Source organism: Ornithodoros turicata, chromosome 3, assembly GCF_037126465.1.
Source record: "Ornithodoros turicata isolate Travis chromosome 3, ASM3712646v1, whole genome shotgun sequence".
Classification (NCBI taxonomy): Eukaryota; Metazoa; Arthropoda; class Arachnida; order Ixodida; family Argasidae; genus Ornithodoros; species Ornithodoros turicata.
In genome coordinates, this window is record NC_088203.1 from 17103254 (window position 1) to 17119729 (window position 16476).

The window sequence follows — 16476 nt, forward strand, 5'->3', positions numbered from 1 at the left end:
AATCCCTTTGGTAAAACACGGTGAAATGCGTTCCCTTTGGAACGGGGTCAACCTTGCAACCAGCGTTCCGGTGACGAACCGCCCCCCTTGACAAGTGTTCCGGTGACAAAACGACCTCGTACCAGAGGGCCGGTGTGACCAATTATCCTGTGACGAGTCTTCCAGTGACGAGTGGACCGGTTCCTGTTGTGTGGAATCTTACAGCGTGAGCTTTTATGATGCATTCGAAGTGCATTTTAATTTATAGGATTCAGTCAGTAGTTCGATTTCAAGTTTCGATACAAACAAATCCAACGTTCCGCTTCACAGGAAGAAAATCTGGCGGAGATGACGACGATACTTCTGAGGCACAAGAAAGTGAATCAGGGCAAGGGGCGGTCTACGTGTCGATCTCTGCTCCTCCTAGAGCCTTTGAACGCGAATACACTGAAACGATGCCAGTGGTGCCTAACACTATTTCTCTGAAAGCAACAACACCAACAACAACTGCAAGTACCACGCTTACTACAGGACTGACGCCCAGCACTGGACAAACGACGAGTACAACGATACTTATATCTGTTACACAGCATAGTACACGGCACACTCTTGCCGAACAGCATACGACTAGCACTAGTAGCGCTGTTGACACGAGCCGGAAATCAGCAACTAGGCGTTCTGCGCGTACAAGAAGGAGGCGAACGACTAGACGAGCCATCTCTGCCAGACGGAAATCAACGGCTAGACACGCTACCTTTACTAGTCAAAATGCGACCGTTAGACAAGACACAGTCACCAGACGGAAGCCACTATCTAAGCGCTCTACCATAACCAGTCGAAAGCCAACAACTAGACGAGTCACCGTTACTAGGCGGAAACCGACAACTAGACTCGTTACCTTTACTAGTCGAAAGTCAACAACCAGGCAAGCTACCATTACTAGACCGAAACCAAGAACAAGACGAGCCACCGTTACTTGGCGGAAACCAGGAACAAGACGCGTCCGAAAGCCAAGAACTAGACGAACCACCGTTACCAGACCGAAGACAACAACTAGACTCATTACCTTTACTAGTCGAAAGTCAACAACCAGGCAAGTTACCATTACTAGACCGAAACCAAGAACAAGACGAGCCACCGTTACTTGGCGGAAACCAGGAACAAGACGCGTCCGAAAGCCAAGAACTAGACGAACCACCGTTACCAGACTGAAGACAACAACTAGACGCGTTACCTTTACTAGTCGACAACCAAACGAGTCGACAACCAAACGAGTTACCATTACCAGCCGAAAGCCAACAACTAGACGGGTCACGGTTACCGAGCATAATCCAATAACTATCCTTGCAACTTCGTCACAGACCATATCTACCACCACAACTTTGAAGCCTCGTAAGTATACGTTGCTGTCTCTCAACGAAGAGTCTGATAGAAGTCTGCCGTGGGGATTCCATTTCTCTTTCTGACGTACCGTGTGATGTTTAACTACCATACATGTCGGCATGTCTTCTTAGGCTTGTCAGCAAAGACCCTCCTGTGCGTCCTGGGCGATGAAGACAAGTTTCCTCCAGCTGACCTCTGTGACGTCCTTGTGTACGACTCCAACAATGAAGACTACGCACCCTTCTTGAACCCCATGAGTATTGGCACTGCAGCGTTCGCAAGGAAGACCACAGAGAAAACGATAACCAAATATGCTATCCAAATTCCTGAAAAGTAGGTGACATATCGCTATCGTTGGCAACGTCTTTATTGCCAGCCGTGTGTGCAATAGGGAGAAAAAAGCGGGGAACTGGTGCACCGGAGAGGGGAGCAAAGAAAGGGGGGGGGGGGTGACGTTTCGAGCGAAAGCTCCTCTTCAGTCTTTCCTTTCTGCACTCCCCCCCCCTTTTTTTCTCCCTGTGCACATATACCTGGCAGCACTTTTGGATTTTCGTCCTTGTGTGCAATAACCTTACTGAACACGCAGAGGACATAGGAGGAGTCGAGCGGTATTCCTTCTACGCTTGTGCTATGTGCCGATGTACATACGATGTACGAGGTATATACTGCAAAGTCATGGCACATCCCGGCATGATATATGATATACAGGGTCTTTGTTTAATTCGTTGCAATTTTTTATAAAAAGCTATGAGAGATAGGCAGGGACGCCGTTTTTGCAGTTGAGTTAAGTATGCGGCCAGGCAGACGTCCTCCCGCAGAGAGTACGTGGCTTCTACATGACTCATTACCTAAAATGCACTAATTAACTCTTTAAAACGAGTCTTAGGATAAAAGCCAGCGTTCAGTGTGAGACAATCCTCGATGAAAAACATCCCACCCTCTAAAAACCCTGAAGTGAGCGCGCGCGTTAAATTACCTATCGCCGAACATTGCTATTCAAATGAGGCGTAAATGAAACTGTGCGTCTGAGAAGTGCGTGTCCTTGAGCCCCGTAACCTTATCTGCGCCGCAAAGCGGTGTATCTCGCCAGCAGATCAACACCTGCTCCAATCATCTCCATCACTCCAAGCCACGTGGCCCTCTGATGTGGATTGAACCCTCTTCCCCTTGCTTCAGGATTTTTTGAAGGTGCAATGACTTTCATCGACGATTGTCTCTCACTCTGAAGACTCGCTCGCTTTAACCCTGTTAAAGAGTTAATTAGCGCATTTTAGTTACCGTAGAGTCCTATTATTTCGCGTCCCCTTAATGGACATTTTCGCGAATTTAAGGGGGACGCGAACATTTCGGGTTTCGAAAATTTCCTCGTGAGGAGAAATTTCCCGATGACGGGGGTATTACCCAAGGTCAAGGTGTAAATGAGCGTTGTCCGGTCAACTAGACAATTGAGATAAACGTGGAGCTCCGTGCCCTGGGATGGCATTTGTGCTTCCCGATGACCGGAAGTATTCTTCTATTGCAATGTGCAAAGGGGTGTTGTCGTCCACGTCCCTCATTTCCTGTTCCTGTGTCGTACTCTCCGGCGCTTCGACATGCTTCCAACAAATGGAGGTCGAGGATCCGAGTTTAGGGGTGTGTAGGGGTATGGATAATGGGAACGGATGGGGTGTATAGGGGAAGGTGGGGCAAGATGAGACAGAAATTTGCAATTGAATATGGAATTTTTATTTTTCACGTTTAAAAAAAAAACTAGCCATGTGCACATTCTCAGAGGTCTAGAGCTTCTGATCTGTAAATCAGAACGGGCGTAGCCGATTCTAAATAGTTAGCCGATTCTCATAGTCTTTTTTTTTTACAAAAAAATCTGAGGAATAAAAGGAAAAAAAAAAAAACACCCTGTATAGTCTGGACGCGTATGTCCACAGGAGCACAGCGTCTGCCCGTCCGTCGGGTGGGGAACGTTCACCGCCGTTCTCGCGGCGCACCCTAGCAAGAACGGCATGTGATGAAAAATCGAGCGAGTCCACCGGGATCACCTTAAAAGTACATCTTCCAAATGCTCGTTGATCGTTCTGCCATTAAGCCCGAATCCCATAACAAGCGACACGCGGCAGATACACGCGAGAAGCGACAAAATCGACGTCACTGCCGCCACACGAGCGTCAAAAAAGCTTTGTCGCGGCTCAATATTTCTGCATCTACTCCCAGTAGATATTTGTAGCATGTCGCTGAGTTCGTTGCCTGTTGTTTGACAAAACCAGCTAGATTTGGCGGCGTGAAACAGGAACTGAACGCGTGGGCAAGGGAGAGGGTGGAGAGGGCAACCAACAAAACTAGCAGACGAAGAAGTGGGCGGGGCGTTGGGTACTTCAACCGCAGCGCCACTGCGTTACGGCGAATATTACATAGCTACTTCATTACAATTTCCCCTCGTTTTGACGAATGAAATACTATTTTTGGTATATTTATGGCAATTTACAACTTAGCTCGAATAAAATAAGCATTGCTTCTCCAAAAACATCATTTCTCGGTGACGAAATGTCGCTGCTCAAATGGACCAGGAAGTCGCGCCATGACCAGACGCGACAGCGACAAATTCTGCAGCGCGTCGCGTGTCGCTTGTTATGGGGTCCGCGCTTTACACTCGCTTACATAGCACTTTTGTAAATGTAAAGTGAATGTGATGTGGGAATAGTTATCCGTGTATTCGCACGAGCGACATCCTCACGAAATATGCTAGTGGAAGAAAAGCGAGAACACTGCTCACAGAGCCGGAGTTCCGTCCCGTGTTACGTTGAGCATTCACACGGTGCGGAATATCGGGAGTGGCGTACTGCGCATTTAGCACACGACACTTAGCAGACGACACCGTCAGCGTGTTTTCCTGTCGTCTGCTACGGAATATCTTGTGGCTGTGTAGCAGGATATTCCCCACGGTTAACAGTGTACGTGAAGACACGACGTTGAGCGCTTGCGCTCACGTGACAGCAGAAAGCTACGACGCTTTTCGCATCTTCCGCTTCTGTGGGAATGTCGCTCGTGTGAATACACGTACGGTATGTGTAAGTAGAGGTGTGTTCTGCAAGTTTGAGGGTGCGTTCCAAAACCTACTCGAGTCAACCCGGGAGTAGCTCTCTACCCGAAGCGCCGTTCCAAAACAAGGTGGAGTAACTAATTAACTCGATTCAACTCTCCTCGGAAGGCCGGTCAGGGAAGGTTCGCTCGAGTAATGACGTCATGCTTTTGTCGTCTGCTCTTTCCCGCGAAAGCGCGGTATCGAAACCAGCTGCATGTGTGGTTGTCGAAAAGCCTCTACCTCCACGACGGGTTATCAATACACAACTGGACACCAAAATGGCAACACTCTTCCGATGCGAATTGCGCGACATGGTTTATGAGGACCAGGAGAACGCCCAAAGACATTTGGGCCGGATACATTTCCCAGGACAACGTGGACAAAGTGTGCTGGTGCGCCTTTCTATTTTGTCTTCATGTATGTCGCTTTTCCATTATCTCTTTAGCATATGTTCACTAACAGCTGCCCTGCAATGTTTATTTGTTTCACTGCCTTGTAGCCACGTGGTCCTTGTAAAGGCACAGCTCTATGTGAAACGTTCAAAACTATATTAGGAGCAAGGGCTATTACTGACTAGCATTATTATTATTATTACTTTTGTGTGCGTGTGTCCGAAATGGGATTTTAAATGGAATCTTACTTTTCTTCCTTCACCTTCACAGTTGTCAGATGGTTTGTCGGTACGTTGGTGTGAACAGGTTTCATATAAAATATGTACCATAGGCGCAGGCTAGCTGTTGGATAAATGCCTGGGTGGAACTTGGATAAATTCTGAGCTGTGGAAGGAAGGGACAACACAAACAACAGAACTGTGTCACGAATTTCCCGTCTTTTCGCCCAAGCTCAGGCTTCTTTCAAGGTGAATGAAACAGTAGGCTTCTGCGCGCTTCGCGATACGTGTACTATCAGAACCGCTTCATCGCGCTCTGATTACGTGTTTTATTTCAGCCGTTCCCCAAGCAGCACAATGTACTGAAAGTCAAGTGCAATAGGGGTGGACGGTATGTGTCTTATCAATGTTCTTTAGTTTCATCAGTCTGTTCAAGGCCTTCCACCTACCCGTCCACCCCTATTGCACTCGACTTTCAGTACATTTTGTTGCTTGGGTCAGCACACATTCGACTGCGAACCCCGCGGACATTTCCATGACCCAAACCACTGCCGCACCACTACCTCAGGTCCAGGATTCCAACCAGCAGCTTCCACCTTTTGTATTTTTCATCTTCTGTCGTCATGATATTAACATTTTTCTTTTTTTATTTCGTTTGACTACCAAATGCAACGGGATGTACCCACTTCATGCATTTGGGGTAGCTAATGGTACGTGAAGTCTTCCATCCCACAAACAATTAACAAATAAATGGCGACAATGTCAGCTGCTTTTCCCTTTCATTCTCCAATAGAGGGGCTTAAGAATAATTCTGCAGCGTCTTGGAAGAAATACTACCAGACAAGCAATCTCTGAATGTAACTGTCCAGTAAGTAACTACATACACAAAGTGCTGAAAAAGCCAAATGCCCACTGGGCCGACAAGACAGAGTTCAACTATGTCCGATGGGGCATGGTGATTACCGAAAACAGCTCACAATACATTTCCAGTCGTCGTTATCGTCGTCTCTGTAAAATAAATCTGACGCGCGCGAGGTGAGAGCGGTGATGACACCGGCCTCCATCTTAACTCGGTCGGAGTCCCCCATGCGTTCCCAAAGCTACTCGACCGGGCGCGTACTCTGTGGTCACATGGTACAACTCGGTCATGTGACCTACTCGACTCGAGGGTTTGTTTTGGAACGCACCCTGAAACAGATACAAAGCGTAAGCCGCAGCTGCCGTCACCCAAGCGCCCGTACTGATATCTGGGGAGCTGGCGTTGTTCTGTGGCACAGGCATTTGGCAGCCTTGTCAGAAAAATCACGTGGAAAGGTTTCAGATTACGAAGACCGTGCACAATTTTTACAACGATCTGATGGCGGTTACTACAACGTTCACGGTATACTGTCTGGCTGAGCGTTGTGGTCGTCCATACGTATTTCATGGACCGTGTTGTGTGTCATTGTCTTTTCTTTTTCAGGTTTCGTAATGAGGCCATGAGGAGCCTTCAGAAACCATCTGGTCAAGATATTGTTCAACAGCTATGGGCGGCGAGAGTTCGAAGCTATGCCTTCCTGGAACTGGAGGTCTCTCCCTACACGGACATGGTACAGGTCTCAGGCGTGGTCAGCATGGTCAAGGCAAGTCAGTCGCGTACCGTATTTCCCTCGCATGGTCTCACTTTGGCTCTTAGGTTGTCCGAGAACATAGCTTTATGTCGCATCACGTCTCTCAAGGGCGGTCTCAAGCGATCAGGTGAAGATACCGTTAGTCCGTCCTACTTTTCTCGCTATTTGCGATCGCGTTTTGAGTCCTTGTGTTCACCACGCAGAGAAGGTGCCACATTCCCAACGTACTAGTAGTAGACACGTCTTATTGCTTTTGAGTCAGGGTGGGCTTATGGTTGTCTTCTGCCTCTTGGACTAATTCGACATTCCTGTCGAGAGCGCCAAGTACCAGTGTGTAAAGGCCAGTTCCCACATATAGCGATTTGATACACAGCGCTACACAAGAGAGGGCTATGTTTTCCTCCTCTCAGTGCTGCGAACCGCTCTAAAACAACGCTGTTTTATAGCGGTTCGCAGCACTGAGAGGAGGAAAACATAGCGCTTGAGACAGCGCATAGTTGACGAGGTCGAGCGCGCGCTTGTCGAAGTAGAGAACTCTTCAACTTTTCTAGCGCTATTTTGAGCGCTAAAGGCCGAGGCTAAAGCGCTAGAAAATAGGGCGATATTTTCCTCCTCGCAGCGCTCCAAAACGCTCAAAGTTGAGCTCGTGTCAACTATTTCAGCGCTAATATTAGCACTACATTCTTGTGGCCAATGAGGCGGCCCTTCAGCGATGACGTCGAGGAAGTCGTGGAGTTGTTTTGCTTCCCCATTTCACTGCACGGCGACCGCATTGGAACCGACGAGTCTGTCATTCAAAATGTCTGGTATTTTTCGTTCACTCAGTCGATCGAACTTGTTCGTCCGCATGTTGTGGAACTCCGGAGGCGCCATGATAGGAGAGACCGGAAACGACCACCGAACTTCCGCTAAATTATAGCGTTAGCACCGCTTTGCAAGTGCGAACCGGCGCTATATAGAGCGCTATAGCGCTATAATAGAGCGCTGCTATATGTCGGAACAGGCCTTAAGTCTGCGTTTAACCAATCGGAAGCCTCTTTCAGAGGTGTCATCGCGGAAGCTGCAGTTTGTTTTGCATCCGGCCACTCGAAGCAGCAAGGCATCAAGGCGACGACGACGTCGTTAAAATGGCTACGAATTTCATTTGCCAATGCATGGTAACCACAGCATCAAAGGTGTCGCCCGCCATGGCGCTGCGGATACCCAACGCGAACAGTAAACGATCACGGTAGTACCGGTGCGTCAAGTCTCAACGAAATTTCCCGTGACCCGAACAGGATAGCGCCGTGTGTTGAGTTGTATGTAGAGCGCTATATAGAGCGAAGCACTGTATGTGGGAACTGGCGTTTACTGTGTGGCGGCAGTCTGTGCTCTTTGAAACTAGCAAATGTGCAGTCAATATACGTATTTTTCTTCTCGTCAGACACTGCGAAGACTTCAACACGACCTTGAGGGACGTACGAAGCAGAACGGTTACATCATCTTGGGCGTTGCTGTTATGGAGAAAGAAACGAAAGATAACGATCACGCTTACGTGCAGATGCTTCAAGAGATCATGAGGTGAGCGATAATGAATTGCATATGGAGTTGGCTCACGCATACCTTAAAGCATGTTGCAAAATAGTGGTACAGATTTGGACAGAAGTTTAGGAAACACTGCTCCTCTTAAGGGCGCCGGTATTCTGAACTGCATGGGCTGTCGTTCTGTGCCTAAATGTCTATCGTAATACGATTGTCTTGTACATCGACATTTCGCAGCACCCTTACAAGCAACATATGCACACATAGAGCATCGATTTCCACTGTCTTGTGTACCCCACGCATATTATTCCCAGGTGTGCCGTTAACATTAACGATGTATTGTTCACTGTGGTCCCACTACCATTCCGTCGCAGTAGTCCTCGCCCGGCAGGCATACCATGAACATTGCTTGGCAGAACTCTTCTTGCAGAACTCGAACCTGTGAGAACGCGTCACAATGCAGCGAAAGCAGTCGCAAAAAATCAATCATGTAAATCAGTCAATCATCAAGGAAAGGAACCCGAGACAGGGATGGGAAGAGACGACACAACACATTCTCAAAAGTCACCAGTTGAGAATGTGTTGTGTCGTCTCTTCATCCCTGTCTCGGGTTCCCTTCCTTGACCATATGCACTAGCTTGTCAGCGCCTTGTCGCTTCTATCAGTCAATCATGTGTGACGTGCGAAATTACAAATATTAAGTATGGTTAATGCGTGCATGCGTACATGAATATGCGTGTAAGTATAAATTAAGTATTCTTGATCATATCAACTGCCATAGCTTTGTTTTGCATTACACATATCTTAACACTACCCTTTTCAGTCATTCTGTCGGGAATCCGAGGCGCTTCACAGGGTCTGAAATATGGCCTCAGCCTCACAACTGTTACTTTTCCATCAGCTTCAGCGGGGCTTGCGGCAAAATGGCGTTGACCCAATGAAAATTGGCACATGTCCACGCTATACAGCGCTGTAGCACATTCGAAATCTGTCGGTAGCAAACGTTAGCGAATCATAGTTTAGCCAAAATTGTAACACATTCTCTTCAATTGCCGCTTCAGTGAGGCCAAGCCGGACGCCTTGGTGTACGTAACCAGTTTCAACAAGGAATTTTTTGGAGATACCCGCTGCAGGGCTATTGGACCGTCGGCTTGGGCTAGGCCTACTATACCCGATCAGCCGACGTTCGTAAGTTGTGACTCACACCGAAACTTGCCGGTGTGTCCTCCTTGCTGAAGAGACTGCAGTTGTTGCGTGAAATGTGCGGTGACAGTGAAAACATGTGCCTTGCCTTGGGTAGTCTGCTATTGAATTCGGAAGCAAGCATTATTGAGCCTCAACGCCATATATGAGTTGAGTGGGGATTGTGTGTATATTTCGTGTTTCTTACAACATAGCACTCGAGAAGAATGAAATGTGGACGTGCCAGCGCCGCGGCTTGCTTAGAACATCGTACTTTCCAAAATATCAACGGTGTGGCCTATGTGTAATGCAGTGTAAAAATCATCTTAGGTGAATGCACTTGAGCTACGCAAACTTATCGGCGCTTCGTCGACCGTAACGGAACTCCTGTCCCTGAGTATCAGTGGACGCTGGGCAAGCTTCAAGGAACTGGACGACCAGGAAGAATGGGACGATATCATAACCACGCAATCCTGCACTTCCATCATACGACTGGGGTATCAAGATAAGGTCTGGCGGCTAATGTTTCACGCTAGGTTCTTAGCCATACTTGTCCTTTTGATGCAGGGCTGTCCAAGGGGAAGCCAGTATGCTTCTTTTCATGCTTACCCACGAGCAGAATGGCACGATGTTAAACGACAGCACAAGTACATAAGGACCAAGACCTGGTCGTTTGTGATGGCATACGATGATAACATCACCATGGCAACTAAGGTACGCATATACGGCGTAGGTGCATGCTGCAATCTGGCTAGTGAACCGCATTGATTATTGTACACCTCGAGGAACTTCGATGAACTGAATATGAAAATGCAGTGATAACGCTAGAAGGTCGGCAGTGTGAATTTCGAAAACGTCCCCGTCCTCTGCCAGGTTCCCGACCATCGTCGAAAGGGGATGTGTTAACGTTGCAATTATGGTATTTGATGTTTCTAGATGTGCCGAGCAGCCAAGGAGTACGATTTTCACGGAGGTTGGGCGGTATTTGACTTGGAATTTTCCGATAGCAGACACTTGTGTCCTGACGACCAGTTCAAAGATGGCCTGCGCCTAGTACACTGGATTAAGCATCACATGAATCAAGGGTTCTCCGGAGATTGCTCCAGCATTCGGAAATGATCACGGCTTCCCGTCCGATGCTTATTGATTTGCCGCGATATAGAGATGCCACCGAATAAAGGTTCAATATATTGTACAAATTAAATGGTGCCAGCGGATTTGTACAATGTAGCTTGGCGACGAACGAACGACGGACAACCCAAGCCCGTCGTCCTGGAAAGGTTACTCGGAGGGTTACAACTGAGCTACCTATGTGCTGTTTATACGCTTTGTAAGTGAGTTTCTGCGCAGAAGAGGAGGGGGAGAGAGTGAAGTGACGCGCGCGGTGATGTGGCGAGCTCCTATTGGTGGAGAAGCCCATTGCACCACGTGCGAGCAGCGAAAAAGGTAAACAAGACTGATCGGTCGCTTTCACGCTGTCAGTTTGTTGTGTTTTACGTCGTTTTTAAGCGACAAAATGGTAAATACGTGTTGTGGATTTCGTGTTGTGATAAATACGTGCTATGGACAATTGGACGAAGTATCTGTCTTCCCTGTTCCAAGACACAAACGGGAACGTCGGCGGTGGCAGAAGGCACTCGACCGTCGCGACTGGCAAGATACAGCTACCAGAGTTGTTTGTTGTCGTTACTTTGACGCCGCAGTTCCGAGGCACCATCTTCAGGACTTTTAAAAGTAACGAGTTACTTTCTATATACTTTGATGTCACATTCCGGCGGACATCGGTCCTGTCTGATTGGGTTTGGATAGTTTAACCGCATACCGTTCAGGACATCACATCGCTTCCTGCGTGCCCCCAAACCGCCCAAACCCGAGGCACAGTATGCTACCCCTTCAAAAGAGGGACATGGATGTCCCGCTTGTTTCGGTCATTGAAGCATTCATACACACATGATGCATTGCTGCGACAAAAGGGAATATTTCGCTTGACATCCGGGTGACGCACAGAGTAGTGCTTTCAGTGTAACATGGAAAATGTACAGAAAAAGTATTCAAGTTCTATGACTAAATTTGGCCTTTTTAAAAACACACTTAAATACACTCCTCATGTCTAGTGGTATGGTACTGTTGGGGCGGCGTTTCTACTGTTGCGGTACGTTAGTTTTTGACACGTACTTGATGGCAGCAAACGGCATGACTACATTTCTCATTTCCGTTGGGGCATTCACACAAAGCACACTGCATCTGTCCATAGGTCGACAGCGTAACCCTGACGCGGTATGAACGATCTCTGAATGAAGCACGCGCATTCGAACTGATACAGACGTCCAGGAATTCACGCCTAAGCGCGTTTCCTACGTTCAACTTTCTTTTCACGTCTGTCTGTCTGTCTGTCTGTCTTGTCACGTCACACTTTTGATGTCGATATCAGAGCCGTATTCGCTGTTTTACAGTTCAGCTTCGGCTAGACGCTGCATTGTTTACCTTTTAGGAGCGAGCACGTTTCGTCCAGCCAATCAAAGGCGTCCTTGAAACGTCACTCCTGCGTCATGCGCGGTGACCCCGCGCGCTTACAGAGCGTGTTTTGTAGCGATGGAGCTGATTCGCGTAGACTCAGGGCCGGCGATAGGAGGAGGGGAGAGTAAGGCGAACGCCTTAGGTCCCCCGCGTGCATACACCCCACGCCGCTATTATGCACTCGAGAACTACGCAGTTCTGTTCTGCACGGTGGATTCAAATAAAGATGGCCACATGAGCCGCCCTTGCAAAAGTCACCAGCGCTGCTCTCGCAGCAGTCCCAGTGCTGAGTGTGTAAGTATAAAGTGAACTCCAGAACAAACATCAAAGCAAAACGTTTATACGTGGCGATTGCTCTTAAAAGACCGCACATTTTTGCGTGGGATTCATCGGCGAATCCTTAGTACAGTTAAACGCATGCGAGAACTCTTCCAGATTCCTCACCACGCCGTTACAATATTCCTGATACTCTCTCCTACTGTGTCCGCATTGAATATAACACATAACTATAAAAAACAGCTGATCGGGATTGTACTTCGAGAAGCCCTGAATCCGGGCTTCTTTTGTCTTGGTCCTCAAGACGATTACGTGCTTCGATTCCACTTCTTTCTTCATGGTGGAACCCGCAGCTCTGTTGAATGCCTCCCAAAGAACTCTACCCGAAACCATCCTGTAGAAGATACTTTCTTTTGAAAACGAAGTTCCATTAAAGCAGCGAGTAAACCTCGTCACGGCGGCGGTCCATGCTTCGCTTTGCGGCTGCGGGACGTTCTTCATGATGTGTTTGGCAATGGCTCCTGCAACCAGCTGTCCCAAAGCACCGTACTGAAGGGCGTAGGTCGTTTCTGCGGCGAATAAGGGGTGCGTAAGCGCTAGCGGCGAAATGACGAAGTCGTCGTCCTCGGTCCTGTACACGTCGTAGTAATCTCGCACGCGCAAATATTGGCCAAAGTACGCGCTCTCCTCCTCTCTCCTTTTCCTCCAGGCGCGGACAGCGTTGACATGGTTGATGCAGAACAGAGTTTGCATGTCGGGAAAGGTCGAGAAGACTTGATCAAGCTCAGAAAGATTGGCCAGCTTGTCAAAGCGCTGGAACATTCCGGAGCGGTCCTGCCGATGGCCGGTGTAATTGAAGTTGAGTCCGTGATGCTTGGCAAGCCTTCTCAGGGTCCGCTCGGCGATCATCTGAGTAAGGTTTCCTGCATTGTAATAAACGTCGGGTGGAATGACTTTGACCACGTACGGCGCCGATACCGCTAGTCCCATGTACCTCTCGACGTGTAGCACACACTTCGTATGGGCTATTTCTTCAGCCTCTCGTAAGTTGTGGTACAGGGACGTACCCAGGCCTGACAGAGTGAGGTGGCCGAGTATGAAGATGACATGCCATCCGATCATCATGATCATAGTAGGTTCGCCGACTTCCGAAGTAATCTCGTTGAAAGCGTCGAAATAGGAGACACTGCTGATGGCTATGCTGATGTTCTCGTTTGTTGGAATATCCAGGAGCTCCTTGAAGGCTGTCCTCCATCGGTTATAGTGGAACGCAGTGCTGTGCCTCTTGAACTCCTCTTCCGTCAAGATGTCGTCTCCTCCAAGTTTAAGAGCTGCGATTAGCTTGTCTAGAATTTTGTCTTCTATCGCAACATGGTCCCGGAATTCGGTGGCGTTCGGCTCGTTACCTGTCATAATAAGATGTGCCCTGTTGTAATAGACGTAGTACTGATTCCTCTGCTTAAGCTTTAGCCGTTCGTCATGCCAAATAGAAGTCATCGAGCCCGGCATGACGTGGATTATGAAGGAGCCGTCCGTACCGACATCCTTCCTGAAGACAAAAAACGGATGAGCGTTCCAGTGCACTTCGGCGTACGTCATGACTTCCAGCAAGTCACCGTCCTCTTCGATCTGAGGCCATGTCACGTTGCCGTTCTTTAAAAGTTCCTTGAATGCAGCATCTTCGTTTCTCTGTTGCAAGAGGACCTGTAGGCAGGACTGGTAGAACTTCGCAGACTTTTCTATCGCTGTTTGATGGACGCCTGGTGCCACGATCTCGCCGAGCTCATTGGCCACGTCATGTACGAAGCTGTCGAAGTGCCTTCTTTTAACAGAGCGGTCGTGCTTTTTATCCCAGCCGTCACAAACGAACTGGTAGAAGTTTACACACGGGTTCATGCTGGGATTGATAGAGCTGGAGAACAGACGACTGTATTCTACGCACTGCCAGCTGCTGCAGATGGGCAGGCTGGACTGGTAGAATATGATGAACAAGACGATCGGTACCATGACGATAAGGAAGCAGCAGCATGCTGCCCACAAGGCGAACTCCCGCAAGTCGCGTGATGGGCTAGGTGTTTCCTCTTCGGGATCGCTCTCTCGCTTGACTGTCTGTAGCAAGGAAGATAATATGTGTAAATATGTATGCACACAACTAGCAAACTCGAGAGAAAAGGCAATTTCCACTGAGCATAGTTTCCACAGACAGTTTCGACTGAAGAGAAAAAGTACAGTTTCGTCAGAGGCGAGTGTGTGCAAGGGTGCACGGCAAGGGTGGCTGTATAGGCGAGTATAACTGGAAGTGCGTGCAAGATTTATGTCACCTATCCCCATACGAACTGAGCTCCACCGTCCAACATAAGTGTAGGACAGCGTGATGTCCGTGATCCTAGAAAGTTTGAAAATCATCACCCAGGCCAGATCGCTGGGTGTGATAAAGGCGTCACAGAACAAGCGTTTTTCTTGCGCAGCAGTCAGTTCACGGGCGTGCATAGCAGCCAATCAAGGCGCAGCATGTCACTTCTGGTTCCGGCCCAGCATCCCACTTCCTTTTTAACAGTGGCCGCTGTTACGAAAAAGTGCAGAAAGGCATCTCGAAATACAAGAACTTTCGCTCGTGAGGGTCGTTTTTACCAAATGTAAAGTCATTACAAAGTATCGCACACAGAATAAAGAACCATTTTAGAACGGAACAGGAAGGAGAGGAAAATATTGCCAACACTTTGTAAAGTATATACGCAAACCCGCTGTGCACGCAGCAGCGGGATTTGGGCCCCATGCGGTTTTACAGGCGTATTTTTTCACGGGGCGTGGCTATGCAGAGTTTTACGCAGCGCGATATTCACAGAAACACGCACCATGGCGGGCCAGCCTTAACAGCTAGATTTTGTCCTGAAGGGGACATGAAGACGTTTTGCATTTCTGTGGGGTCACTGTGGACCAGTACTTCTAGGAGCGGGCTGGCGGTGGTTAACAGTGTCATGGATGCATGCCTTATAGTTATATGCAAGAACGTGGTTGTACAGTTTGACTCCAACATCACCTTTGGTTCTATCACAACAGCACAAAACTAGTCAACTTCCGTCGCACAAGCACAAGCACCATTGAGGAGAACTAAACGAAGAGGACACATTTGACACGACAGATGAATTTTTCCTTTATATTCTTGTTTTATTTAGTGTTAGCGGCGCGAAGCAAATGCGGCTATGCACGGCGTATAGACGTTGACAGATGGAGAGACGACAGCATGGGAAGAAACGGGGGACAGGAGTGTTAATGTTCGTCCTGGGCAGACTTCAAGGGGAACAGTGCTGACATTCGCCTGAAAAGTCGGCCGGAACGCCCACGCTCTTCTAGTCCCCTGGATTGCAACTGCTACCCATTTTATTCTCCTAACCGCGAAATGTACTCCCAGGGACTGCAACAGTCTACGTAAACATGTGCTCTTTTTTAATTTTATGGAGTAAGACTATATAACTTAGCTAATTTGACAATTTTCCACCCACGCAGAGGAAGAGATAGATAGCGGTCAGTTCTTTCAAAATTGTGCCCTATTGCATGCCGCAAGATTTTATATCACTCGACATACCACGATTGACGGTTTAATTCAAAGTATATTTCCATTCATGCGCATGCCCGGGACTGTTAGAACCGAGCGTGAAATGCAGTCTCCACTCTGACGTTCGCTTAGTCCCATGCATTTACTCCCGAAAGGGGCTAAAGGGGCCCAAATTTTTGTGGCAATGCAATTAGTCCCCAAAAGAAGTAATCTTACTCCCTTCTCTTGGGGGGGGGGGGGACCTCAGGGAGCACAGTCGGCGGTAGGATTCGAACACATCACCTCCCAGTCTTCAGCACGACCTTGACTAGCATTCCGTATTCCTATGGGAACAAATGAGACTTACCGAGCTGAAGACAAAGTCGCTCTCGTCGCCCACACTCATGGTCGTAGATGACACGTAGATGACACGTAATACCTCGTCGAAAGGAGATACGATTGCTTCGGCTGCAGACGTGAAAGTGAAGGGTGGTAGCACGTGAAGAATAACGGAACGTGCTAGAATCGTTTGCCTTGTCTACCATGTACCACTGCATGAAACACCTCGACCCCTTCAAGCAATATTTTAGAAGTTAACTTGTATTAGTCGAATCTAACTATTTAATCGTGTCAAATGAAATATAAAAAAGACTGGGATGCGCGGCTGCTGACAACGCTCTTCTTCTTCTCCACTGTTCAGCCATAGCCATTGTCCATTGGAGGAGAAGAAGAAGAAGAACGTTGTCAGCAGCCGCGCATCCCAGTGCCAACCGAATCCACAAATCCT

At 48.2% G+C, this 16476-nt stretch overlaps 2 protein-coding genes across 3 annotated transcripts in view; one reads left to right on the forward strand and one right to left on the reverse strand.

The window, feature by feature from the left end:
- Positions 1-10559, forward strand: part of LOC135388227 (uncharacterized) — a 28156-nt gene extending 17597 nt beyond the window's left edge. For both annotated transcript variants that reach the window (XM_064617637.1, XM_064617638.1), the window contains 8 exons: positions 310-1371; positions 1494-1695; positions 6511-6670; positions 8082-8218; positions 9241-9367; positions 9692-9871; positions 9929-10075; positions 10298-10559. In XM_064617637.1, coding sequence (XP_064473707.1) covers positions 310-1371; positions 1494-1695; positions 6511-6670; positions 8082-8218; positions 9241-9367; positions 9692-9871; positions 9929-10075; positions 10298-10480 — 2198 coding nt within the window. In that variant the 3' untranslated portion in view covers positions 10481-10559. The remainder of the gene's footprint in view (positions 1-309; positions 1372-1493; positions 1696-6510; positions 6671-8081; positions 8219-9240; positions 9368-9691; positions 9872-9928; positions 10076-10297) is intronic.
- Positions 10560-12202: 1643 nt separating this feature from the next.
- LOC135389972 (membrane metallo-endopeptidase-like 1) lies at positions 12203-16225 on the reverse strand. The gene is made up of 2 exons (XM_064620002.1): positions 16057-16225; positions 12203-14263 (listed from the first exon to the last, which is right to left on the reverse strand). The coding sequence occupies exons 1-2, from the start codon at positions 16093-16095 to the stop codon at positions 12236-12238; spliced, it is 2067 nt and encodes a 688-aa protein (XP_064476072.1). The 5' UTR covers positions 16096-16225; the 3' UTR covers positions 12203-12235.
- Positions 16226-16476: the final 251 nt, after the last annotated feature.